The sequence below is a fragment of the Athene noctua genome, chromosome 4, assembly GCF_965140245.1.
Source record: "Athene noctua chromosome 4, bAthNoc1.hap1.1, whole genome shotgun sequence".
NCBI classification, from domain to species: domain Eukaryota; kingdom Metazoa; phylum Chordata; class Aves; order Strigiformes; family Strigidae; genus Athene; species Athene noctua.
Window position 1 is genome coordinate 10,252,934 of NC_134040.1, and position 27,030 is coordinate 10,279,963.

At 39.7% G+C, this 27,030-nt stretch overlaps 2 protein-coding genes across 3 annotated transcripts in view; one reads left to right on the plus strand and one right to left on the minus strand.

The window, feature by feature from the left end:
- The window catches only part of ZFYVE28 (zinc finger FYVE-type containing 28), a 159,377-nt gene extending 158,281 nt beyond the window's left edge, over nt 1-1,096 (minus strand). For both annotated transcript variants that reach the window (XM_074904400.1, XM_074904399.1), the window contains exon 1: nt 765-1,096. In XM_074904400.1, coding sequence (XP_074760501.1) covers nt 765-803 — 39 coding nt within the window. In that variant the 5' untranslated portion in view covers nt 804-1,096. The remainder of the gene's footprint in view (nt 1-764) is intronic.
- Nucleotides 1,097-1,633: 537 nt separating this feature from the next.
- The window catches only part of CFAP99 (cilia and flagella associated protein 99), a 62,192-nt gene continuing 36,795 nt past the window's right edge, over nt 1,634-27,030 (plus strand). Inside the window, exons 1-5 of the mRNA XM_074903732.1 lie at nt 1,634-1,736; nt 4,560-4,687; nt 16,344-16,488; nt 19,392-19,486; nt 25,876-25,988. Of these exons, the coding sequence (XP_074759833.1) occupies nt 4,568-4,687; nt 16,344-16,488; nt 19,392-19,486; nt 25,876-25,988 (473 nt within the window). The 5' untranslated portion in view covers nt 1,634-1,736; nt 4,560-4,567. The remainder of the gene's footprint in view (nt 1,737-4,559; nt 4,688-16,343; nt 16,489-19,391; nt 19,487-25,875; nt 25,989-27,030) is intronic.

A 27,030-nucleotide genomic window follows, 5' to 3' on the forward strand; every position in this document is an offset into this window, starting at 1 on the left:
AGAATTTCAAAGCGAGCAGAAAAGGGCAGAAAATACACACCTACAGAGCACTATTCAACATTTTTTTAACTTAAAAAGTTCGCAGGTGCACGCATATAGCATGAAGAGCCGAACAGGAGCACCTGAGCCGTCTCTCCCCGCGTTCAGGCTACACGCAAACCACAGCAAAGAGCCGCCGGGCGTTCAGCGGGGCAGGACTCCCAAGGCAGAGGCTGGGCAGAGCCGCCTCCGCGCTGCGGTGCCCACCGCGGGGCGCGCCGGCAGGTCCGCAGCCCTTCCGGAGGCTCCGCGGGGCCGGCGCCCCCCGCCCCGGGAGCGACACCGGCGCTGAGGAGAAGCCCCCGCCCGGCCCGGGCCGTGCTCTCGCCGGGTCCAACCGGCACCACGGCACAGGCTCTGCTTCGTCATCTCCCCCCCGCAGCGGGCCAGCCGCTCCGCGCGCGCCGGGACGAGCCGCCGGCCCGCTCCGGTGCCTCGCACCGCCCAGCGCCTCCCGCCTTCCCCCCCGCGGGCCGTGCCGTCCGACAGCCGGCGGACCCAGCCCCGCTCCGCGCCGACCTCCCGCCACCTCCGCGGAGGCTGCCGGAGGCACCAGCGCGAGGCGACCCACGGCCGCCAGCGCCGCGGCTGCGCGCCCGTCTCCGCGTCCCCCCGCCGCGCCTCCGCTTCCCAGCCGCGGGGTGAGGGTGACCCCGGGGCGAGGCCGGCGGAGGCACGGCCGGGCAGCGGCGCCCACCCGGAGCCGGCGGCCCCTCACAACTTACCTTGGGTTTGTAGAGCCACTTTCTGAACCTGTTCATCATCACCGCGGCCGCTGCCACCCCGCCGCCGCCTGCCGCTGCCACAGGGGTTGCCGGCTCCCCGCCTGCGACGCTCGGGGGACCGGGGCGAGCCCTGCCCCTTGCCGGGAGGCTGCGCCGGGTCGTCGTCGCCGCCGCCGCCGCCGCCGCCACCGCCGTTACCGTTGTTGCTGCTGCTGCTGCTCCTCCTCCTCAGGGCAGAGGCCGCCGTGGGCGCCGCGGAGCGCGGGCGCGGCGCGCTGCCCTCAGCGCAGGGACCGGCCGCCGGCTCCGCGGGCTCCGCGCGCCGCTGGCAGCCCCCGAACCATCGCGCGGCCGGCAGCAGCGCGCGCGCCAGCCCCCCCCACCCCGGCGCACGCGCAAGGCCAGGCCCACGCTCTCCCGCCCCGCTGGCGCCCCCCACCAATCGGGTGGCGGCCCGGGGGGCTCGCCCCGCCCACGCGGCCTCTCATTTGCGTAACACGCGGAGCGGGCAGGGACACGACGTGCCCCGGCACGCCCCGCCCCCGGCGGTGCGGAGCGCCGCGCCGCGGCCCGGAGGTTGCCGGGACCCGGACTCTCCTCCGCGGGCCGCGCCGGCCGGGTCCGCTCCGGGACGGCAAAGCTGTGCCCGCCCGGCCGCGGGGCGGGGCGGGCGGCGGGTTAAGCTCCCGTCAGCACAACGCTCCGGGAGGGGCGGGACGAGTTGCTTGGCAACGGCGGCAAACAATCACCGCCATGTTTTTTCCCGGCCGGGTAGTTCTTCGCCCCCGATCGGGCCGTTCCGTAACACGAAGGCGGGCGCGGGGGAGAACTACAGCTCCCAGCGGCCCCTGCGCCCCTTAGCAACGGCACCGGGCCGCGCCGCGCCGCCGGCGGTGCGGTCGCAGCGCGGGGTCTGTGCGGGTGGAAGGTCTGCACCGCCGCCGCCACCGCGCTGAGAGAGGGGACGGTCAGGTACGGGCCGGGCAGCGCCGGGCGGAGGGGCCGCCCCTGCCGGCGGGGGCCGCTGCGCCCTCGCGTAGTTAACCTCAGGCGGCGCCGCCCGCCCTGGGGCCCCAGGGTGTCAGCGCGCTGCAGGGTGCTTGTAGCCGTGTATGACACCGCCGGAAACAAAAATGGGTAAAATGCTTAATGCGTGAAAGCGTCAGGTGCCCCGGGCAGGCTTATAACTGCTTCACTCTTTTGTTATGTGTTCATACATACAATAGAAAAGACCAACGGGGCCTGTGTTATACTGTAGACAGAATCGTTGGGCTCTGCTCCCAGAGTTTTCATCAACTGTTGTGATTTCGGGCGAGCAGCCAGCCTTGGTGTCCTTTGGCTTACCTATCTCTTAAATATGGTACAACTTATTTGCAGAAGGTTTCGTACAATGAATATTGAATTGTAAAGTTCCACAAGATACTAGATAAAAGAATACTGTGTCAAGTAAAATAGTTGTAGGTACACAAAACATAGAAATATATGCAAATTAAAAATAAACGTAAGATCTAGGCTATAGGTGCTCAAGGGTGAACATTTTCCATCTGGTGCTCTGCTGCCTTAGGCGAGAAATCTGCTGAAAAGAGGATCTGTGCCCAGGACTGCTCCCTGCTATGCTCAGGTGACAGTCACTGATCCAGAGTAAACCAGAATGGCTGGATGTAACCACTGGGACAACTGTCCTCTGTATTCAGTGCGTGGTCTTCTAGTGCACAGCTGAGAGAAACACCTATTCCATTTTGAGCAGTACCTACTTGATCTGATGGAATTTTGCAGCGAGGCTTAGTTCAGCCCTCTTTTTAAGAAGGACAGCTTTCATCAGAAGACATGCAATCGCAGTCTTTCTAGTCTAGGAACATAGGAGCAAATGTAAAACCTAAATGAATCTTTCAAGTCATTAAAACCATCCCTGCTATTGTGGCCAGCCTTATCCTATGTAATTGCTTTCAAAATATCTCCAAGCTCCATTGTAAAAGAAGGCTAAGTCAGGCTCTTACCTCTTTGAACTGAAATTCTACATCTGGTAACAGAAGAAAATTTCTACCATTTTGTACATAGTATAAGTTTATATCATTTTTATACATAGCAATCAGGATATTCTTCTAAATAGCTGTGTGGAAATAAGGGTGCATGTCATAATGCAAAGCATTTTATTCCTGATATGTGTGTTTCAAAGCATTGTTGTTAATATTAGCAATTTGTTTAAATACAATCACAAGTGAAGTTCTTTCTCTTAAGAACCCCTATATGTCCAGAGCTCTCAAGCATTACTTTATGTCTTAGTTTGCATATTCCAGTTTTTGGTTTTAATGATCGTTATTTGGAGGGGAGGGCTGCATATCAGCATGTACACAGCATGAGAGCTCAAACTTATTTCTGCTATGCCAGAAGAAAAAAATATTTGTCACTGGTAGACCTGTTGGAGCCTGAATTATGATTCAGCCTGAATGAGTACAGGGATATTTCTCTCTTATCGAAAATCCCTTGTGAGTGTAAGAACCTTGGCAGGTACAGAGAAACAGATCATGATTCTCAGAGGAGTGGAGAAATGGTGATTCCCCCTGTGACAGAGACACAGCAGCCCTGTCTTTTTATTTGCCATCCCTTGTCATGATCCAGCCCTGTTTTGCTGGACTTTTTTTTTTTTTTAATTGGACATTTTGCCTTGATCATACCAGGTAACTAAATGCCTGTATTGAACATAATCACAGACAGACTCTTTTTTGCGGCGGTCTGAGATTTGTAATTAAAAGTGCTGTTTAGGCATTTATTATTGAATATGGCAGTGCTGAAAGGCAGAGTACAAAAATACTGTATTTGGAAATGTTATTATATCCTTTTAAAACAAATTAATTATCTTTACCGCAGTGGGAATGAATCATCTTGATCAAGCAGTCTTTTCTAACATCACAATATGATATATAAAATACAAGAATGATTTTCAAAAATTTGTTTTTATTTTCACTGTGGAAAATTACTTCTGTGCTCATTTTTTCCCATTGCTAAACCAGATTAATGACTTTCAGCCCTGATCATTGCTGTCATTGGTCTTTCATATACAACATATGCACGTGTATAAACAAATGCATTCTAGTTCTTGTCATGTTAACGTTAAAATTGAGGTAGCCAGTTCTGCAGACTCTTATGTATATGAGTAAGACATCATGTGAGATAGATGTAAACCCATCATTTCACATACAAAGCATCAAGTGTAAAAAGTGACCAACTGCTGTGCCTTCAAAAACCTTGATGGTGGCCTGGACTAACAGATGTGTTGTGATCGCTGCCCGGCTTGCTGACCAACACTGTCTCACTGCTTGCTTATAATTCCTCTCTGTTCCTATTCTTTTGTTCTTTCGGAAAAATAGGCTGTTAATAGCAACATGTGATAAGATTTAAGACTCAAATTTAGCTTTCAGTTGCATCTCACTGGGAAGAGCAATGTATTAAATGGGACCTGTGTAGCACATGTGCAAAAATTCATGCTTTTCTCTAGTATCACTTTAATGATTTTTCGTCAAATAACCTGACACAGAAAGCCTTTTAGGTATCATCCTAAGGATCTTTTGAGACATTTGCAGAATAAGAAATATATAATTATGTCTTCTGTTTTATTGATGTTTGTACGTATTTTCATTTCTCCTGATAGCTGTTCTGAGTAACTGTGATTTTGAAAGCTTGACCTAAATGTTCTCTTCTACATTGCTGCAGTATATCTTCTCTATGAGCCTATCAACATACATTATGCTACAACCGAAGGAGGCATGAAAAATTAATTATTTGCTATATTTATAGGATTCTCCATGGTGAAGATGGTCAGCCATGGAAAACATATTGCAATAATAGTCCAACAGCTTAACAAATTTAACCCTGAAAATCAGAGCGTGGAGGATTTCTTGAATGAATCAGCTAAGATGTTGAAGGTATAGTAAGTTTCAGTTTATTTTACATAGCTTACTTGGGTTTACTATGTGATTTTAAATATAAAGATACCTGTTTTCTAACATGTAGTAACTTTCATAGATTTTTCTTACAGTGATGTTTTTCATTCATGAGTACAGTCCAAATTTCTTACGGTTATCACCAGAAAACAAGGAAGTAAAGATCAGAGGGATTGAAAAACTGCTTGAGTAGCAACAAAAAACAGGAAAGCAAGAACTTTCTAAAATGAATCTGTCAGTGGTAGGGAAAGCTTCTCTTCTACTTCTTACTAAGCTGTTTTGTAGCTCCTATCTTCTTCCCTCCTTCCAAATAGAAGTTTCTGTCAACAGCACCCATTTGAATGTACAAATGCAGCTCAGAAGCTGACTCACAGGATCAGGTATTCTTGCTTTGAGGACATAAGTGACCATCAGAACAGTGGGACGGAAGGCAAGTGACAGTAAGTCAACTACTTGATTTTAATCTAATGCTGCAAGTAACCAGACCAAGATTTGCCCATAGGTAGCTATACTGGCTGAAGTGGTTCCCATCCTTTCCTGACCGTAGTCTGTCACCTCCTCCCATCACTTTGTCCTCAGTGCCACCCTGACTTGTGCTGATGCAGCTACTGGATTGAATCAGCTTTAGAAAATCACTAAGGGAAGACAGTAATATTGTTTAGACTGCTATTGTCTGTGCGTGCCATGTATTATCAAACTACATTGCCAAAGCTCTGATTCCACACTCCCATGTAGCTCTGGTGCTCATTTCCAATTCTGACAGTAAGGTCTAAAACACTGCTATCCAGTTAGATAGTCTTTCACATTAATTTTGCATAAACATAAATGACTGCAAGAATATAAAACTATGGATGTGTGACGTGAAAATCAGAGGCTGAGGCAGTGGATCCATACACATTTCTTGGGTGCTTGCTTTCTTAAACAGTTTCCACTCAGGTCCCTAGTTTCTGGCACTGCCTTCCTGCTCTGTAGTACTGGCATAACTCTTTGTGCATTCATATGCTGAATTACATCAGGGAACTGATCCAATTTCAAAATAATTTTTCACTGGGCAGAGAGCAGGTAAATTCAGCTACCACTGCTGCCAAAATAAATACTTCTAAAAATTAATATTCAGATCATTGTTCCTCTCAGCCCAGGAAAGGTGATACAAAGACAAAAGAAGCAGTAACTCCATTAGAGAAACATGAATCTTAAGTTTAATAAAAAACTCTTTCAAAAGGGGAAGAACAGGGACGATAGCACATGCCAAAGGTAAGGCAGCAATGTTTCTCTGGGATAGTTTCAGCTCACTTAGTACATAGTACTTTCGCTGCAAATTTATCCAAGGAAATAAAAAGTAAAATCTATGTTTATATAAAATTTAGCTTTGTTTCAGTACCAAATGGGTGATTGTAATTCACCAGGGAAAATTCACTTCTTTCTTTTCTGTTTCATAGTAAGTATATGATCCTAAAAATATTGTAGCATTTTTGTACACATCATTTCCGGGCTTGGCCACTTACCAATTAGCTGGTATTAACTGACCCATGCAGAGACTTCCTCCAGTTTGTATCCTGGTAAATGCCGTGACTTTAAATCATGGACTAGATTTGAGCCTGTATGTCTCATGCTAGGAGCATGACAAATGACAAATCTAGTGTTGTGCACTACTGATTAGACAAAAATCAGGAGGGTCAGATTCCAAGAGCACAAATCTAAATAAGTACAAGACACAGCTTTCTTTATATTTATTTGCTTACTTAGGTACGCAGTATATCAGACTCAACTTTTCTACAAGTTGCTATCTTCTATTCTTTATTGTATTTGGATGTTTGTAGTCTGTACATCCTTCTAATATGATAGCTGAGGTCTCTTATTTAGTTCTTTGATAACCTGTTGACGACCTACATAAAATACACTTTTTAGCCTATTATCCAGCAGTTTGTGGTTGTTCCTGGTGAAACAAACAATTCTGGTCTAGGTTATTTCTCTCAAAATAAAAAGGCATCATGCACAGGTCATTCCAGAATATGTTCAAGGGAGTTCAGCACCCCAATGCTAGGCTGTGGGAGCCACTGCAGATGCCAGTATTATCAAGTGCCAGATCCTGGAGATAAGAATCTCTGACAGCCACACATTCTCACCTGAACTGCAGGGACCAGCTTAGCAAAGGACTTTTGCAGAGCAAAACCTCTGTCAGAATTAAGTCGGTTTCAAAGAGCAATATAATTGTTTGTAGGAACTGATCAAAGGTAAGTAAAATTACTTGTTTGGAAATCTAATAAATTAAATGAGGAGATGGGCATCCTTGGCCGATCAAAAACGAGGGATGACATCTGTAAAGAATAAGAGATAATAGGTAGAATGGAACTGAGCTGTGAAGCATCTTGATACCAGACAGGCAGCTTTCGTTTTATGTGCTAGAATCAACTGTGAGATGCCAAGTGGAGTAAGTGGGCCAAAACAATGGAGTAGGAGAACAATCCTAACAATAACATTCCAGAAAGACTGGATTAGTTAAACCCAAGAAAGAGATGTTTATTGCAGTGAAATGGAAAATTTGGAGACACTGCCTTAGCTTTTTAGCTATGCAGCAATAGGAAAATACTACTTGAAACCTACTGTTCAAAAAGAGTGAAGAAGACATGCACATAAACTGGTTATGTTATCCTGGAGAGTAGTCTACATGAAAAAAGACCTTCGAGGTTATGGGCTTGACTGACAGGCAGAGTGGCAATAGTACCAATAATTGAGGAAAGAAGTAGCATGAGAGCACTGAAGTTTTGTTTTAGCATTGTTGAAATTAAGCTGACAACAACAACAGCATGGAAATGTCACAGAGAGAGGTCAGCATCTTAGACTGTGGTTTAGGGTTCTTGTATGATAAATGTGAATATGTTATGCAAGGAAGTTGGGTTTAGTCCTAAGGAAGTGAGTCGGGAAGGCACAATCTGTCTCAATCTAGATATCCCTATCAACTGTCTACCAGGGGCATAATACCACACTTGTACAAATCCTTCCAAATTAAAGCAGTGAAAACTGCTGGTAAAGTGAGGCACAGGAAAAGAAGTGAAAGTGGGCAAGCAAATACATGTTAAAATGAAGGACTTCACAATATGAACATATAAAAAAAAGAAAAAGACATAAAATCCAAAGGGTTGAAGCCATAGGGTGAAAACAGACTTGCTTTGCAAATGATAGTGAGAAGTAACTGGTAGATTTCCATGTTAGATCTTTTACTAAGTATAGAATCAGTCTTTGTTGAATATTCAGCTCAAAATCCAACACAGAGTTTCTGTTGGTTTCACTGTGCTGCTGTGAAGGTGACACAGTCCAGGGGTTCGCATAGTGACTCTTCAGCAAGATTTTCTTCTTAATTTCTAGATGCTCTAATTTTACTAACATGTAAGGTTATATAAATAATTAAAAGCCAAAATATGTCATTGTGTGAAATATGAATAGTGTATTTTGCTGTTTCATAAAGACTGTGTATAAATTTTTACGTTTTGGCAGTTCACAATGCTTGGAATTGGCTGTACTGTAGAGGTTCAGAATACTCTGCTAGCCAAATACTGGTCAGATGGAAGAGAAAGATAAACTGGGTCCTGTTCTAAGCTCCGTCATCTTTCTACCCCTGTCCTTTCTCTTACCCTCACTTACTTGCCCAGGTCTTATTTATCCCATCCTAGTTCCATCTCTTCAAGATGATTCCAGTGCTGTTGTCACTGTACAGCAAGTCCTGCTCACATCTTTGGTTTTGTTCTGCTCACCTCAAGGTTCTTGCACATTCAGTTCTGATCTCTGCCTTAATCAAATCAGAAATATATCTTTCTCTTCAAATGGAAGCCCACAGGAGGCAGATGTCACAGAGAAGATAGGCAAGACAGATCCTTCTATCAGTTTGAGCTCCCAGACTGACCCAGCATGGCTTGTCCCAGTCTCATCCTGTATTGTCGTGAAAGCTCTGCTTGCCCTGGGCTGGGCATGGCAAGGGCACACAGAATTCTCAGGGAAGCGTGCTGCTACAGTGTAAATTCACACAAAACACATGAAATTGGATATTTTTCAGTTGGGAAAATGTGCATGGATTTTCAAAAGAAAACCAAAAGGCCACATTTGTAAGGTACTGCTTGGCCCCCATGTGCCACTTAGAAAATTCATCCCTAGCTGTTTCCTTTCATTTGATTTCTCACTACTTACTATTTCCAAATAGCTAGTTAAAAAACTGAAAATTTGACAACTTTCTATCAAATATCAGTTCTTTGCATCAGACTATGTGAGCTACTCTCATCTTGTTCCTCTTGAATAGCATGGGAGAGTATCCATTAACTTCAACAGAAGCAGCAGCAACCTCTTGATTATTATTAGGTTTATTTCTTAATGCATCTTTATAATTTTATTTAAATATCAGTGTTCCCATCTGAACATATTCTCTCATTGTAGGAAATCTTGTCTCAAGCTTTGAGAAAGAAATCTGTTTGGAAAACCTCTGGGTGCACAGTCTGCTTCCAGAGCAATTCAGAAGCATTGCTCTGTACATACATTGGTGTATATAAGTAGTTGGCCATCTTTATTTATAGAGAAATGATGGCATGAGATACTGCTATCAAGAGTTAGTTTTTCTAGCTGTATGTGGGATTTAGCTTTACACAGTCCATTTACAGTAATGGCGGCCGCACATCTGATTCCTGTGTACTGCTTTGGAAAAGCACCCATCATTCCCTGTGTTTTTGTAATCCAGGTAGATGAAGCAGATAACATATGCAGTCACTGCTGGGATACATTTTTTTTCATTTATTGCATTTTGCTGTCACTCGGTATTTCAATATACAAATAGGGAATCAGGAAATTAGCACTAAAGGAATAGAAAATTAATTTTAAAGAGCAGAAGTAAATCGTTACTTTGACAGTAGTTCAGGTCTGTCTGAACCACTGTATGTATAAAGATAGAATCTTCTTTTGGTGTGATGGAAATGTATAAATAAATTGCTGGAGTGCCAGGTAGTTGATAGTGTTTAAAACCAAGGTGTTAAAAGAGAACATAATCTCTACAAAACCACTCAGGAAGCAAGAGAGAAAGACATATTCCAGTTTCAGTTCCTATCTTCACATTTCTGTATTGGAGTTAGGGAAACTCACTGTTTAGCCTCCTGTTTTTAGAGAAATACAAATGAAATATGGTAAGGATTTTTAATTCTTGAATAGTGGGAGATAAATAACATGGTTTCCTCTGATTAGAATGCTATGATCAACATTAGTCTAAAGGTGATTCTGTGTTCAGCTCCATACAATTTATTTCTGCAACATGTGATTTTTACATCATAAAAATAATTTATATTGTTGTTCTCAGTGAATGATCAGACTTGATTTTCTTCCAGGAAGAAAACCACACTTCAGTTTGTAATTATTTACAATCTTCATGTTTATTGTATTGTAAGTTATGGTGTTTATAACATAATATTGGACTTGTTTTTCACTGCAAATATTTTCAATAAGAACATAGGTTCATTAGTAATATGGTGGGTGATTCCTAGTTGCAACAAGCTTTCACCTCCAATCATGAAGACTCATACTGTGCCCCTGAAACCTCCTAAAACCAAATAATAAGTGCAAGTAAATGCTTTTGCTTCAATGTTGTGACCTTGTTGCTATTAAATCAGAATTCAGTTTGAATTGTCCTGAATAACACATTAACTTAAAATAATTCTTTGAGTCTATCTTGGTTCTTTAAATTCTTAGTATTCACATTCAAATTTGAATCTCTATTTTTGTTGTTCTTCACTTGAATACTCAGACTACTTCTCCTTGTTTATCTTCCCAAATGCTTTTTAATACTCCTTTCATCAAACAGATGCCATCCAGATATTATCTTTGTTCTTGTGTACTAAACCCCCTTCATTTTATTAAGTATTCTTCAATTAAATCTATCAAAAATTATCCATATCCAGAGTGATTCTTCATCCAGTGTATATTATACGTAAGGATATAGTTTCATCAGGCCATTTATAGTAATGGAAAGTAGTAAAATAGTAAAGTTCATTTTGAAAAAAGACTAAGTTTTGTACCTAGCTGAAGCATTCAAGGCATTTTTTTCTTCCTCGTGACTGTTAGAATCAAGCTTTTGCTACGATAATGAGAGACAGATTTTAACACAGAAGTTACCATGCAATGTTTGTGCCTTCATGCAAATAACTCCCTTTATTTTCAGTGGAATTATTTGTTTCAGTTAGAGTTGCAGGATCAGACCCATCATATTGACCTTTATAAATCCCATCTACTAAAAAGCTTATTTCTCTAAAATCAGAACTGCCACCCCAAATTCATTATTTCACTCCTTTATCCCTCTCATATTGATAGCAAGATGAACCTGTTTATGAGCTTTCCATTTTGCAAGAACATGGTGTAATTTGGCATAAGTCTTCATAGTTCTCATTTGTGTTGGTTCAGCTGTGTGTCTCACACATGCCCACTCAACTGTGAGTAAAATCTCCAAATGTCAGAAGTCACAGATTTAGTTTTAAATATGAAAATAATGTAATGAAAGATTATTTTGATATGTGATGAACAAAATCCTACTAAATTATACAAGTCTAATTTGTATTATTAGTTACTGACATAAATGCAGATTAGGATCTTTCTAAGGAAAGGATGGAATCTGAGTTTTCTGCAGTGTCCCACTCGTGATTTAATATTAAATACAAGGGAAAATAACGTTAACTGTACCTCTTCAAGATGGTCAGCATTACCAGCTGAAGATGAAAATACTAGCTTGTGACTGCAGCATAGACTGTAAATAGCAGAAGCAGTACCTTCTCCTACTTATATCCTAAGATCGCAGGGTTTTTTCCCCCACTGAAATTATTGGAAGCATTTTCACTGACTTCAGAGGGAAAGAGGACTGGGTTCTGGTGACTGATTCAAAACCCAGTGAGGTCAGTAGGAATATTTTCCTTCATTTCCACAGCATTTTGATTAGACCCTTGGAGAGGACTAGCACTGACATCTGTAGCACTATAAATTAATCAGACTGCATCTGCAAAATGTGCATATTCTCTCTAGAAATAGACAAGTTCAGCACATACTATTACTCAGTTCTCTCAGGAGGTGAAAGCTATTTTATCTTTTTATCAAATATTATCTTCTTTCTAAAATGTTTGTTTCACCTTAAACTAAATCCTTATCATGAGAAGTCTCAGAGCACAGCTGATGTTCTTTTCCTTCCTTCTCTCCAGAAACAAGAGCTTTTCCTCTCTCCTTACCCGTACTTCTCTGATGTCTCTGGCCCTTAAACAGGTCCCATTGTAACCATCCTTATTACCATACACCCACAGTGCCAAAGCTTGCTTTTTGCAGATACTTCTCCATTTAATTCATGCTGTTTCTTGTACTAACACATGTTGAAAGCTGTTTGTGTACGAAGTCCTATGCTTAAGCTTTCTTACACAGTCTCTTCTCTCCTTGAAGAAAATTGATTGGTTCCCAGCTACAGCTAAGTGTCAGGGAGCAAGGAAAACAAGTCAATGGAAGCAGGCTAAGGGCATTAGGGATTTCTCAAAAGGGGGAGATAACGCCAATCAGCATATATTCTGACAAGACACACATTTTTTTCACAGGATCATTCAGAATAATTTCAGACAGAATCATTCTTTTACAACTCAAACACTTGGGAATCAGAAAAAGCTGAAATTCAATGCCATAGAGAGAACACTGCCAGGTATTTGTATGGAAATGGCATTGTGAACACATATAACTGTATTTTACTTATATCCAGTGCAGCCATTGGTCAACACAGTAATATACAGGCTTCCAAAACATTAAAAATATAGGACCATCCAGTATTCATCTATCTTATATGTACTATGCTTTACACAACAAAACAACAAATACTGAGCTGTAACATGAGAAAGCTTGTTTCCTGAGCATAGAATAGGCATATTTTTCAAGATCTATTTTTGTCTTCTGACAAATTTCAGTATTTGGTGCAACAGAATGCTAGCTGCATGTGTTACCTTCACCTGTAAATTATCTGGCCTTCCTCATGCTGAAGGACTCACACAACATACTTGCAAACATAGCTAACTGCTAGTTGTTATGGAGAAATACATGCAGTAAAGCATACTTGAAAAGATAAGAAGGTATTCTGATGGACAAAACAAAGGCTCACAAATTAGTGTTTATTAATTCTTTTCTTGTTGCTACCAGTGACTTAGTGTGTCGCCTGGGGAAAATGTCTTTGCTCCATACCGTAGTTCCTGCATTAGCAAAATAATATTAGCCAAAAGGAGTCTCATTAAACGTAATTAATGTTAGTGAAGTGTTTTGAGAACCTCATACAAAAGGTGCTATAAATGTACAATCTGCCATCATATTGTACTGTTTCAGGATCATTTGACCACTTCAGAAATATATGCTACTGACATAAACTACAACAGAAAGCCACACAGAAAGAATGCCCTTAGGAATTAGTGCTAGCAGTGACACCTACCCAACATATTACTTCCCCAAAGCAATTATGGTTTCAGATATACAGATAAACAGTAAACATCCTTGATTAAATTTGTTGAGAACACAAGGCACTTTCTATGCAGAGAGTATCCTAACTGTTTTAAAACATTGACTTGGGTTTTGATTCACTAGATTATCAGCAGGGCTTAACCAACAACAGCTCACCTTTGAGTTTCTTATCCAAGTACTGATCTTGCCCAGTCTTGTTTAGTTTTATGAGTTCTGATGAGATCACTTCCCTGGATGACACAGCTGCAGGCTGCTTAACTACTCTCAATTTTTATATGTAGAAACGGAACACTTAGTACCATTTATAGTTGAAAGCAGATTCAATTGATAATATTTCCTGACAAGACTTTTTGGCCTATGGTCCACAGAATTACCAGTCAGTACTGATGTTCTGGGGCACAGCAGTCCCCAGGGTGCACCTCCTGTCACCTTGTTGCTTAGCTTGAGGCCATGTAGTGGTTATGTACTTTCTTGCTCAGGGACTAAGCAAGAGTAAGCACTTATTTCTGTGTTTGTCCAAATAACTAACTTCTGACTGACTTGTTAACTCAGAATAGTAACAAAAGTAGAATGAACATAAATATGCAATGGTATTTTTATGCTGTAGTCTGAACTGCATAGGAGATATGATTTGGGCACTGGTGTCATCTTGTTAGCTGCTTGTCTACTTTTGGTCATCTCTCCAAAGTACATTTGATAAGCACTGGTTTGTTGTAGCACTTTACACATATATATCAAAGTACTCAGCAGGTGAATTCAAAGATTCTAATCAAATATTTTGGAAACAATTTATATTCTAGCTTCCTAGCAGGGGTAGTTGCCTTTGTTGGGCTTGTTTGCAATGGGCTTGTCCAGTTTTACCATGGACTTTCTATTATCAGAGCTACTGTTGTCTGCAGAGGTTTGCTTTTGCCTTTTGTGGTGAATTCTCAGGTACCTCATGTCAAATATGAGATACAGATTTGAGCGGGGGGGGGGATGATGGGATATTAAATTTCTGGATTCTCTTTGTCAGTTTTATGAAAGAGTTTCCATAAATCTTCATCCAGAAAAGATATATTCGGAATGGACAGTGTGCCTCATAAGAATTCTCAGTGCTTAGCAAGATGGAGTCCATGCTTCCCATTGCATATTTTCAGATGTGTTCAGTCTCTTTCCTCTGCCTTTCTATTTGTGCCTATCCTCCATCTAAGCCCTTCTGTATCTCCTGTTTTCCCCTACCTTCCTTTTCACTCCTTTCTCTGTGCTCCGTCTTTGCCACCTCACTCCAGTTGGCTCTCATTTTCCTAAATACATTCCCCTTTATTTTTCTCCCATCTCAACCACAACTTGGTTCTTCTTTCTTCAGAGCCCTGATTGAGAATGTAGGTGATATCCTGCTTATTCACACTCAGTCTCTAGTGCTGCCCAGCAGACCTTGTGAACCTTCCGTGTCTCCATGCAATGATGAGTTTGGTTACAATTTGTTTCTTCTTACCCAACATATCTGGGTCACAGAATATATTCAGAGTCATATCTGGTTACTTCAGTTATAGAAATAAAGCTTTTCTATAATTTTAACTATTATTAGCCTAAGGGTCTAAAAACCAACAAACTGACCTTGATTCTGTTTCTGTATGTGTATCATTAGTAATATTGTCTATTACAGTTCTGCTAGAGAAGTAATCAGATGTATTAGTTTAATCCCAGTGGCAGTAAAGAAATTACAAGGATGTACGTAGGTGTAATTTTTCCTGCATACATGTGTATCAGTATATGCATATATAAATATAGATGGATATGGAGACAATTATATGGAGGCGCTATTTTTTTCTAGTGATGATGCACAAATTGGAAGGAATGAAATGTGGCTTTTAAGCAGGAGTAGGGAAAAAGAATTATGCTTGCTGTGAATGACAACCCGAGAAAATACACTTGCAATGCTTCTGCATCATTTTTACATTTAAGAATTGGAACTCTAATTTTACAGTTTTGCCTTGTATTTGCTCAATCTCAAAGCCCTATATAGTGTCATACATCAGAACACTCACATAGTTCCTTCCAGCAGCCTCTAATAATACCCTTAAACTAGAAATGAATCACATTAGGGAAATAAAGCAATCAAGATGCTAGCAGATAGCCTACTAGGCAAGGTGAACCTTTCATCTGATATATCATTGCAGTTCAATTGTTCCCACATCTTAGAGCTGTGGAGAGATCATATATCAAATGTGGACTACGTGTTTTCAGAAGATGCACTTAGCTTTTTTCTTGGCTTCTTGACTAACCTCCTTAGGTCAAAGAATCATTATTGTTTGTCATATTGTCATAGTGTGGCTGTCCTTTTTCAATTCATGTAATAATGAACTGTTCTGACCCTCAGATTTTATTGTAGTGTTTAGAGGTGGTTCATACTAGAAGTCTGTCTCATGTAGTAACAGATATTGCATACGTTATTTATTATGATTGAAACTCTGTAAAGTTCAGGAGCATTCAAACTTTTTAAAGGGATTATGAGGTAGGATCCAAATGGCATGCAGTGACCATCTGACCCTCCTTTTTCTGTTCTCTTTTGGTATTGCATGAACATTATGAGTGACTGAGAGTGCAGCTGGGTAAGAAACAGTCTGCTTTAACAAGAATCTTGGCACTCAAAGGTTTAGTTTAAATTAGTCATATTCTCCAGTATTAGGTTACAGTAGCAGTTAAGAGTCTTTTTCTGTAATCCCGGTCCAGCTTCTCCCCTCAATTTAGTCTCCCCAAGTATCACCGACTTCACCAGCAAAGAACAAGTTTCGTCCTGGAAAAGCAAACCCTTACTGAAACTTTCTCATACTCTTGGCTAAGTAGCTCAGAGACTTCAAATTTTCTTTGCAGTAACTATTGACATTCACACATCAAGGCCTTTTAACTAAATCCATATGTCAGCAGATAAATGGAAAGTTTAACATTGGGGAAGGTTGTATTTTACTTAACAAGGTCCATTAATTTGTTAGAACTGCCCGTATTTGATAGTACTAGAAGTGCGTCAGCCTTACTAAAGGCACTGCTATTTGTTTTTCAAGTTTTCCAATTACTTCAAAATGATTGTACTTCTTTTTGTACACAACTAACATTTTCTTTCCAGAATACATTAATCATTATTAATTTTGTATTTCTATAGACTCTTAACGTGACAGAAGAAAAATTTGTGTTGGATACACTAGCTGGATGCATAGAATATAAATCCTTATTGGATGTAGTGGTCAATGCCTTTTTTGTTCGAGATGGGAGATATTGCTTGATTTCTGAACGTAATCTCTATATAGGTAAGTTTTCTTTAAAACACTAAATGTGTTTACCACAAAACTTTAAAAAATATCATTTTACTAATGTAGGTCTTAATATTATATTACATTTGAAGCATTGTCATTGTGCCCAATGCAGTATGAAGTACAGAACCTTTTCCAATGGCCTTATGATGTAAAGCCTAAATCCTCAAATTGTTATTTAGTCTGGACTCTCGAAGGTGTTAACTGGAATTTTACCTAAGAAAATTCTGCAGAATATGCCTGCAGATTAGGTAACATACAGATGGAAAATAGCATTGGTGGCTGGAAGAAGTCTCTTGGAAGAAGCATCCTGGAAGTTTAACCATGACTTTAAAAAATGTTCTTCAGTGATTTCCCTTTATTCTCTTCTATGCAACCTAGTACCTCTGCCATTCAGGTATGAAATTGTGGAACAAAGCTTCGTCTGCTGAGGAACACAGCATGTCTCATTGTATGAAGATACAACTATCTCTATCCATACATGGGTTTCCTTGTTCCTGACCATCACAATAACATAAATAGACTTCTGTCTGTCTCCATGAATGAGGTCAATTAGTTTCCTTTTATTAGTTACTTGGTTAGAATCAGTTACAATACATCTGATTGTATGAGCTAGTTAATCAGAGTAGTTATTACTCCCAAAGTTATTTCAGGCATTGAGAAATACATTAAAGAGTAATTTAAAAAATATTTTTATACTGTGCATTTACTACACATACTGAAGTTGATTTATTGTCCCTAAATAAGTTGGAATCACAAATCGCACTGACATTGGCTCTCTAAGTGAGATATGTTCTGAAGCTTTGTGGGTACTTTGAAAAATCCAGTCAATTTAATTCAGAGTTGTTAAAAGTGCAAAAAACTAAATTTTATGTTTTAAAAGCTACTAAATTTTTGTGGCAATTCTGGTTGCTTCTGTCACAATCTGAAAAGGAATAGAAATCTAAATCAAAGAGCAAACGGAAAGAAAGCTGAACTGTCAAGGATGAAATTAATAGTACACTGAGTTTATTCTAAACGGTAATGTTTCATTGTCTCCATTTCTCCAAAGCCATGTTTTTCAGTGTCTTGAGCACATAAATTATACCTTTAAGCTGAGTGTTGCTATAATTGGATTGTCAGGACTGGTCCACTCAAAAGCCTTCATTAATCATAGGCAGAGGGTAGGCCCCGGAAAATTTTCCTTTATCAACAAGTTGAGAGTCTAAGGTCATTGGCTTACATTTTTTTAAGCTGCTTCTGATTCCCTTTGCCAAGCTGCATTGACACTTAAATGATCAAAGCTGCTTATAAAGGCTGTTGCTATGTGTGAGCAGATTTGAATTTAATAAAGCTTGTAGGAGATAAATGTATATTCTGCTAAGACTGCTTAAATATGTTGCTATGCTAAAGCACAAGATTGAAGCCTAACAATACACTGAGCTGGCTGCAGCACATTGGTCAGAATTTACTGATGTTATCATTACTGCTTGATAGCAGCTGAAATACTGCAGTGGAAGTGAAGCCTGATGGATCAAAGTGAGTATGGTCAAATGAAAGCTGATACAGGAGCTCGTGAACTTTACACGTCTGCAAAAATCTCACAGCACTGACTGTGCCTCTTCCTGTATTGAACTTTATATTTGCCAGAGGGGCGTGCAAGTATCAGGCTTGGACTTCCCAGAGAATTTCACAATTTTAAAACTTTGTTTTATTCTAATTCAGAATAAAACCAAAGATTACAACATTTTCTGCAAAATGTCACTTGCAAAAAAAAAAAAAAAAAGGAAAATAAATACTAGAAGTATGACAGTTTATGTTTAAAATTTTTGTTATGTATAATAAACTATGATTTTGGAACAAAATAATAAGAGCTATCCTCTCTGAAAACATTAAAAACAGAGTATGTTGAAAAGTTCACTATCAAAGCATTCTTTTACGTCTCCTGTTCACATTACATTTTCTCAGACTAAGCTTGCTTACACTGAAAATTTTGGTTACACTGAAAGAGAGAGGTTTCCAACAATGTAATACTGTCAGAAACTTTTCAGTCATGTCTCTCAGGAACCATCAGGCTCTTACTCTCCCTGTCTTGTTGCCACACTAACACAGAATTTCACAGATAGAATATGCAGATATTTGTTGGATAAGCTGGTACTATTACCCAGAGAAACAAGCCGCCCTTTTTCTCATCACTGGCCACTCATTCTCAACCCTATGTCATAGATTCTTCTGAAATAGAACTTGTGTTCAGCAGCCATCCAGTGAACTGATCAAGAAAGTGCTTCAGGTTAAAATTCACAATCTGTTCTAACTTGGCTGTGTGGGTGACTGTACTTGCCCAGGAGAAGAAACACCAGGAAGTAAAAGGAGGGGATGACAACAAGCAATTAGGGGTTGACACAGCTGCTTATTTTAGTGGTGATGTTGGCATAATGAAATGACTGTGAAATCATGGCAAGATCTTACCTTTGGCCTTAAGGGTTTCCAAATGCTGCTATGGTAGATCTCCCAGTTTTACACACAGACATTTGCAGGCATCCAAAGGACCTCTATGAGTGACTTGAGATAACTACAATTGTTTTACATTTTTTGTGTAAGCGGCTAGATCCTCGGCTGTTAGAATTCCATAAAGTTGTGTAGATTTGCACTAGCTTGGATCTGTCTGTTGAAAGAGATAACTAATTTATATGAACCATGGCACAGAGTCACGATGCTAATAATGAATATAGGGTTAACATTATATTATAACTTCATATTACAATTTCTCATAGTCAAGCATTATATTGCTTAGTTAGATAAACAACATCGAGGACTATTTAAAATAAAAGTAACAGTCTAAATCCCAGAGTATGCTGAGAGTAGGGTATAGGTTTATTAGAATTCCCTGCTGCATTTTAAATGTGTGTATCTTTTGATAGTTATTTGTTATCTGGCTACTTTTCAACTAGAAGAGCTTGGTCTTCAGCACTTCAGCAGAATTGTGAAATCACTGGACACTGCAAAAATGCAAAAGGTAATGAAAGTACAAAACATTTTTTAAAAAATTAATGATCTCTTCATTGTGCTTGATTAAGCAGATGACTTTTCTCAACTTGCATGATAATTTAAATTCAGAAATTAGTGTTATTTCCGGTTTAAATTCAGAAATTAAATTAGTATTTTGTTATAACAAAACCCATCCATTTCTGTACGTACACAGTGACTCATATTCAGTCAAAGATCAACTTAAAATGTATTTTATATAATCTGAGAAGGTAGAATAATCACATGATTTACAGTTCTTGTGATTTACAGTTGTTCCTCTAACTTGCATGCTCGCTCTTGGCTCTGCTCACATTCTTTCTTTGACTTTAGGCAGGAGAATTTTTTTCCATACACAGGGAATCTACTGAAACTTGCAGTTCTTGCTGATTAGTGTTCTCTTGTCCCTGAACAATCCACTACTACTTCAATTATCAAGCCTATTGTCCTTCCATCTCTTTTTCTCCTTCCCAAAAACCAATTGCTCATTTGGAGCTATGCATGTACCAGTTACCCAGTTACAACATACATGCAATTGGCCAAACTATTGCTGCCAAATAGAAGGCGTGACAATAGAGTTCTGCCTGCCTTTTCCTCTCTGGAGTCACAAATTTGGATTTTGCTCCACTACTTCTTTGCTAATTTTAATGAAATCTGTAGAAATATAGATCTCTACTCTTTCAGAATGGTTGAAAGTGCTGATTATCTTAAAAGCTATATTGTAAAGAGGGGCAGAGGGATAAACTGAGCAGCAGTGCTTTCTCATAAGCCCTGTTTTTTTAGGGAACTGGGCTAAAAATTAAATTACTGGTGACATAGCATATGTAATTTTGATCATCCAGATGTTTCAAAGCATAGGCCAAACACAGCGTTTGAATAACATATATGGAATTCAAGCAATAGGCAAATTTTAGTAATTAATACTCAAAAGAGTAAGGTTTATCCTTATTCTGATTATTTTGAATGTTCATGTGGATGCCAGTGTCTCTTTAATAAGTGCAGTTGCTTTGTAATATGTAGGGACGGAGTCTCTGCATGACGTTTTTAGAAACCCTCTATTCACTCTGTTTTGATGGTCTAATGATGGAATGATTTTTATTAGGGGTTTTTTTTTGTCTCCATTAAGAGACAGAAATTATATATTTCATTAACTGTTAGAAAGAACAGAGAAGTGGCTGGAAGAATTATCATAATCTGGTAGACAGACAAATCACTGTCTACTGTGCTCTCCCAGCCCCTCCTTTGGTAAACATCTTAGACACAAGCCACTGGATTGGATGCATCTCGAGCTCATTCAGCTAGCAACACAATCTTCCCACTTTGCGCCAGTTCTCTCTTGTTGATTCCATTCACCAAGCTTACTATGGCTTAAGCATCAGTGCCCTGATGTTCTATTTCAGATAATTTCTCCTTCCTTGTCTGGAATAACTCTTTTCTGCTGCATTATGCAATGGGCTGCACCTGCTACTTTTTTTCATGTAGATGTAACTTTGTTTGCTTAAGTATATTATCAGATCCTCATCACCATGGTACCTAGGTTTTCTTCTCTTGCATTAGAAGAGGTTCTTTGTCTCCAAAGTGATGCTAGATTATATTAATGCACCTGCAGCAGAGGATTTAGAAGCAGCATTTGGTCCCCCCAGCAACAGAGACAAAACCAGCAGAAGGTCGATCTGCAGCCTTAGCAACAGAAGTTTTCAGAAATTTGGAATTTTCCTTCAGGATGCTGACCCATAGACTGTATCTGAATTCAGTTGAGATGCAGAAAAATTTTTCACATATATTTACTTAGATTTACTTTAATTGAAAAATAAATTTTTCTGCATATCACAGGCTGAATGGAATTTTCTTAATCATGCAGATAAACCTTACTCAAATGAGTAGTCTTCAGTTGAATGAGATCGACTTGTGTGAGTAGACCTTTCTCTTAATGGACTGCATGATGGAATCCATTCAAATCAAAGTGACAGTGTTTGCCTATGATTGATGCATGTTCAGATATTTTCATTTAGGTAAAATATCCAGGCTGAATAATAATGCTACCTCACTAACACGTGTTAATCTGCTTGAACAGGAAATCATAAGCTCCCGTTCTGTAATGTTAAGAATACATGCAAAAATTCTTTAGGGTTGTATAATTATAGAATCATAGGATAAAACCCAATTTTGTAACTTTAGTGTGATTGTTCTTCTAAGAACTTAGCTATGCATTGCTAGCTCAAGTTTATTTTTCTGTTCTACTATTGATACATGTTATTCTTTTGTATTTATTGTAAAATGTAAGGGTTTGTAAGTTAGGGAAAATACACTCTTGAAATAAAAAGTTGAATTAAACATCTTTATAATTTCATAATTGCCTTGTAAAAAAAGCAAAATAACTGGTGTTTTCTTTGTAGCATTCAAGAACCTGTTTTGTTCTGTTTCATGTTCCAATTGCTTCTCAGAGCAGTAAAGTCCTTTAGAAATAACTTCTGAGATCTGCAAAGGAAAATCACTACATAAGAACTGGGTATTGTAATTGCTGTTATGATGAGTAGCAACAGTGGGACAAGACCAGTAAGAAGTAGGACAAGATCAGCCTCATGGTGGACATGGGGGTAAAAAAAGTCCAAGTTGGGTCATACAGTGGCAGGAGAACCTGAGACTATGGCTAGGACACTTTTCTCTACACCTTTAGCTCAAAATATGATCCTCAAGATACAGTTGCCCATTACAATTTCTTCATAGAAAAGCCTTCTTAAGAGCTTCTTGCTTGCTTTCCTTTTCATTTCTCTGTTGCAGTTGAAAGGTACAATCCTATGGGTGGTTGAGCTGCCAGAGCTGAAGAACTAAACTACAGTAAGAGGGAAGGAATCAGCAGAGGAATAAAGGAGCGGACAGGAATGTCCTTGATTGCATTTACCACTACAGGAAATAGCTGTGGGTTTGTACAGCCCAAATAATATCATTCTCAGGTAGTGGCTGATCTGTAGGGAGAGACAGAACCTGCTCTTCTTGCATTTACTTTCTTGAGTCAAAAGCTTGTGTTGTGAATATAAGGATTTTAGCTCTGCAAATGACGACAGGGATGTAAAGATAGTACCAGATGAGGAAACTTCCCATTTTTTGTTTTTTTAGAAATCTATACAATCCTACTGTGTACAAATATGTTAAGAATATTAGCAGGGCGTGTTCAGATTCTCAGAAGGAAGGTATTAATTCAACCCACGTGTAAAAATGCATTACAAAACAGTCTTTAATTATACACAGTTGTCTTACTACAGCCAGAGTACATTAAAATAGTAAAAGTTAGTACAATTAATTTCCGGTGTAATTCCACCACTTCTAGAAGGGAAGTGAATCTTGGTTATCATGCTCTGTGAGTAGTGAAACTCTTGGAACATTCAAGACGGAGGAGTAAGCAGAATAATTCTGCTGTCAAAATGGCTGTCCAGTGACTTATCTAAGGAGACATGCTAGTAACATCCAAGCAGAGAACTTAGAGCTTTGTTTTGCTGCTATAGAAGCAACAACTGCTGATACTGGGATTGCCACCCATGTCACATGTGGCCAAGGGCAAACCAGAAATATAAGGGATATTTCCTAGAAATTCAGTTCACAAAACACAAAAGTTTCTATTGTTAAGAAATGAAATGTGCTACGTCGTCGTGGGTCTTATTCTGCGAACATTTGCCATCTGTGATAGGGATTATCAAAACCAAAACTGTGGACTTTTTGACTCAGGCAGACTGTGGTCAGAAATGATGTTTGGTAATGCTGCACTGCCGTTTGCAATCCCTGCGTTGCCTGGATAACTGTTCCAGGGCTGCATTCAAAGCCTTCTCTAGTATGATGCATACTGGGGCATATCCTTATTGTAGCATTCCTCTAGGGATGAAATATACATCGCAGTATTGATTTCTGATTACACAGTCAACCATTCTCTGTACCTCACAGGAGTACATCATAGCATTTATCAATCACATAATCACCCGTTGGTCGTAATGCCATGTGAAATGTTAATGACCAGTACTTAGCTGGTGTTGCAGTAGGAGGCCTCAAAGGGTAGTAGCCAGCTAGAAATCACTAACTGTGTGCCTTTATTATAACTTCATCTAGCTTGAAGAGGTAGTTGAGTTGCTAGTACTTCATAAAAGATAGTTTTGGCAAATATTTAGACGACCTAGATGGAGATCAGTCAGGGAGAGCTGAAACAACAGTTCAGAGGCTTAGTTTCATGTGGCAGTGTAGTAGACAACTGACTGAAGCCTCTGAGGATGGACTGGGCTGTAAAAGAGGAATACTGAGGACACTGAGATGGAGGAGTTCAGTTTAATGAAAGCTAGTGAAGGAAAACTGGAGGATTTACAAATCACCACCTGCAGTTTTCTACATCAACTACTTCTGTGAGCTCTCTGAATACCTAGAAATTTGAAACTATTATAGCTTCACCCCTTGGGGTCTGCCTCATTTTAGGCATATCAGTGCATGTTCAATCCACCCCTGTACACACACTTGCTTACACGGATTTAAAAACACGTGTTTTATAGACTGTATATAGTTAGGGCCTTCCATAAGGTAAGAGGAGTACTTTGGCAGGGAACATGTTCACTGGGTCTATAATTATATATACAGCTCAGATACATGGATGTAAAATTTTGTGACAATAACTGGTAGAATTAGAGTATATACAATGTTTTGTTGGAGAGTATGAACTCTGTCTAGACCTCCAGCATTTTATTTATACATCACACAAGGACAAATTACTATGTTAGGTGAAAAAACTAATCCAACATGCATGCGCTACAGAGAAAGATCCTCCGTAAGGAGAATGAATGAGTTTCTAGACCAATGGGATGAGATGTATCCCTTAGCATACACTTAGCAAACTGCACTGAATCTGGAAGCACCAAAAAAACAACTTCTTCACAATTCAACACTTAGTTTATAGTCATGCTTTTAGGGATGAAATATCTTCTTTTGGATAGTGTGTTGATATGCCAGCATCTGCAGTTTTGGGGAAAAGCAGTAGTTCCTAGGCAAGAATGGTAATCCAAGGGGTAATATTCATTTAGTCCTTCAGTTGTTGATCAGTCTTTTGACTCTACCAGAAGCACAACAGATGAAAATAGGACTAAATTTACCAGTTAATTCCTTGGAAATGGTCACATCAAGACTACAGATTTCAAGTAGCAGGCTTTCTACACATGGTGAACAATTGCAGCAAACACCTTGAGTCAAATTGAATTGTAGCTGAATTATTCACAAAGCTCTGAGCCACCTTGGGCTTGGCACCGTATGTGCCAAGAATTAAGAAGTTCCTTGGTAGTCTTTTAGAACTAAAAACTTAACACAAAGACCTACATGGCTCTATGGAAACCAACCTAGGGGAGGGCTGATGCCAAGTCTGAACTAATAAGCTCTGCAGTCTCCATTCGAAGCTTCTCAAGTGACTGCACACTGCTTTCCAGTATGTCTCATAATGTCAATATTATTTAGTGTGCTTTTTTTCTATTACTGGGATTATTTGAGCATGATACTTGCTTGTACTTTCATTTCCAATAATTTTCATGAAAAAGTTCAGGTGCAAGTTTGGAATTCATATTGCTGTAAGTGATACATGCTGAATCTGAGTGTCATTTTTTCAAGAGTCTATTTCAAAAGGCCATTTGAACAGTTTAAGTTTTAAAGAAAGGCTCTTGACCTTCTGGTGAACTCCATTGTGAAACAAAAGTTCAAATGTTAGTTGCTGTTTCTCCAGCATGTAGAACCCTACAATGTGTAAGTGTGCCAAATTTCAGTCTTCTAGTTTAATGGGAATATGCCAATTAATTATATTTCAATAAAAGAAGAAACCATATTGTATAGCAGCTACTGTAGTTCTCAGCAGTTCTTTCTGCCCAGTTCCCAGGGAGCTGAAAGGAACTTAAGTAATTCAGGTGCAGTGCCAGGCCTGGCATGTTTCTGGGAACCATGGATCATCCAGCTATAGATAATCAGTTGATTGTGGGTATATTAGACTCTGAAACTCTGGGTATATTAGACTCTGATACTAAAATCAGTGTATTGCCATAGTAATTAGTTTTGAATAAAAACTTTTGTTTCACAATGTTTGAAGCAAATTAAAGATGCATCAACACATCCCCATGTTGTAGCCCCCATATTTTGTTTTAGGCCACTAGAAATATTTTACTATTAGTGTTTCACAAAATAGAGCTGAAAGACATGGGGCTGTCCTAACAGAACGAAGAGGAACCTACAAATACCGAGCACCTATGTCTGTACAGGGTAAAATACAAGCAAGTTCTTCAGCAGTGTTTGTAGTAAAAGCAACTATCTTTTTGTAGTCTTATATACACCATACCTTCAGTATTCATGTTAAAAGAAGCCACTTATTATTAGTTTCTTAGATTCTTCTTCAATGCCTTGTATTTGAACACATGGATAAAGGATGAATGGAGTCAGATCTACGATTCGCTGTATGTAAAAGAGAACTGGATTGATCCACTGCTAAGGTAGGCAGAACTTAAGTAGCCTGTAGCCACCTCAAAGTTTAAAAGCTGGGGAAAGCTTCCTCTGAAAGTTTTTTTAATTTGCTGTTAAAGTGTTTCTCCTACTGAAGTTACTTGAAAGTCTTCTTGTCTTGGTGAGACTGCAGTAATCCCTTCTACTTACCCAGAGGCAAGGTTCTCTCATAGGAAAGTCAAGTCCTTTCACAGCTGTTGTACATTTGCTTCTCAGTGTCCCTGAATAGATCAAACATCATAGGGAAAAAAAAAAAAAAAAAAATCAGAAGGTTCAAATTACCTTACAGAGTTAGACTCATGCCTCATAAGTCACTTCAACATCTGTATGACATTAAACATTTGAAAAAAGATGTTTGACTTCCCTGAGTTTGGCTTTATGCACAGGCTTCTGTATGCTGATGGTTGTAAAATCCCTTCTGAGCAAATCAGATAAGCATGTAAACAAGTCTTTTAAAATTGTTATTTATTTACACAACTGCAGCATCATTTAACAGTTTAAATGCTCTGAGGTGCCTGGTGTGACCACACATTGGTTATGTAATGATACAATAGCATGAGTACCCTTGCCAAACTTTCCTGTGAGAGAGTGAGTACCCTTGCCACTTTCATGAGGAGAAACAGTAGCTCAGTAGCCTGTTGTGTCACTTTTTCACTCTCACTTTTACTCAGGACAGATAAATTAGAACTAGCATTGGTACACCAATGTGACTGCAATCACACATCCTCCTCACTGCAGTCAGTATAGATTAACCCAGATGATGGCAAACACTGTTAGACAAAAATACGCTACAAACAATGTCAGCTGAAAAAGAGTTTGCATCTAGTTCTGTTGTATCAGTCAGTAGAATTAATCCTTTCACACTGTGTAGATTACATTCAATGTAACAAATACATATTTTGCCTAGAAGTAGTAAATGTAAATTGTACAGGAACATTAAAGACCATATTTGGTTACTGGGTTTGAAATTTCCTTCAGGGGTTTGAGGATGCTTTGATCAGTTTAATGAGTTTAGTAGCTTAAATTCTTTTA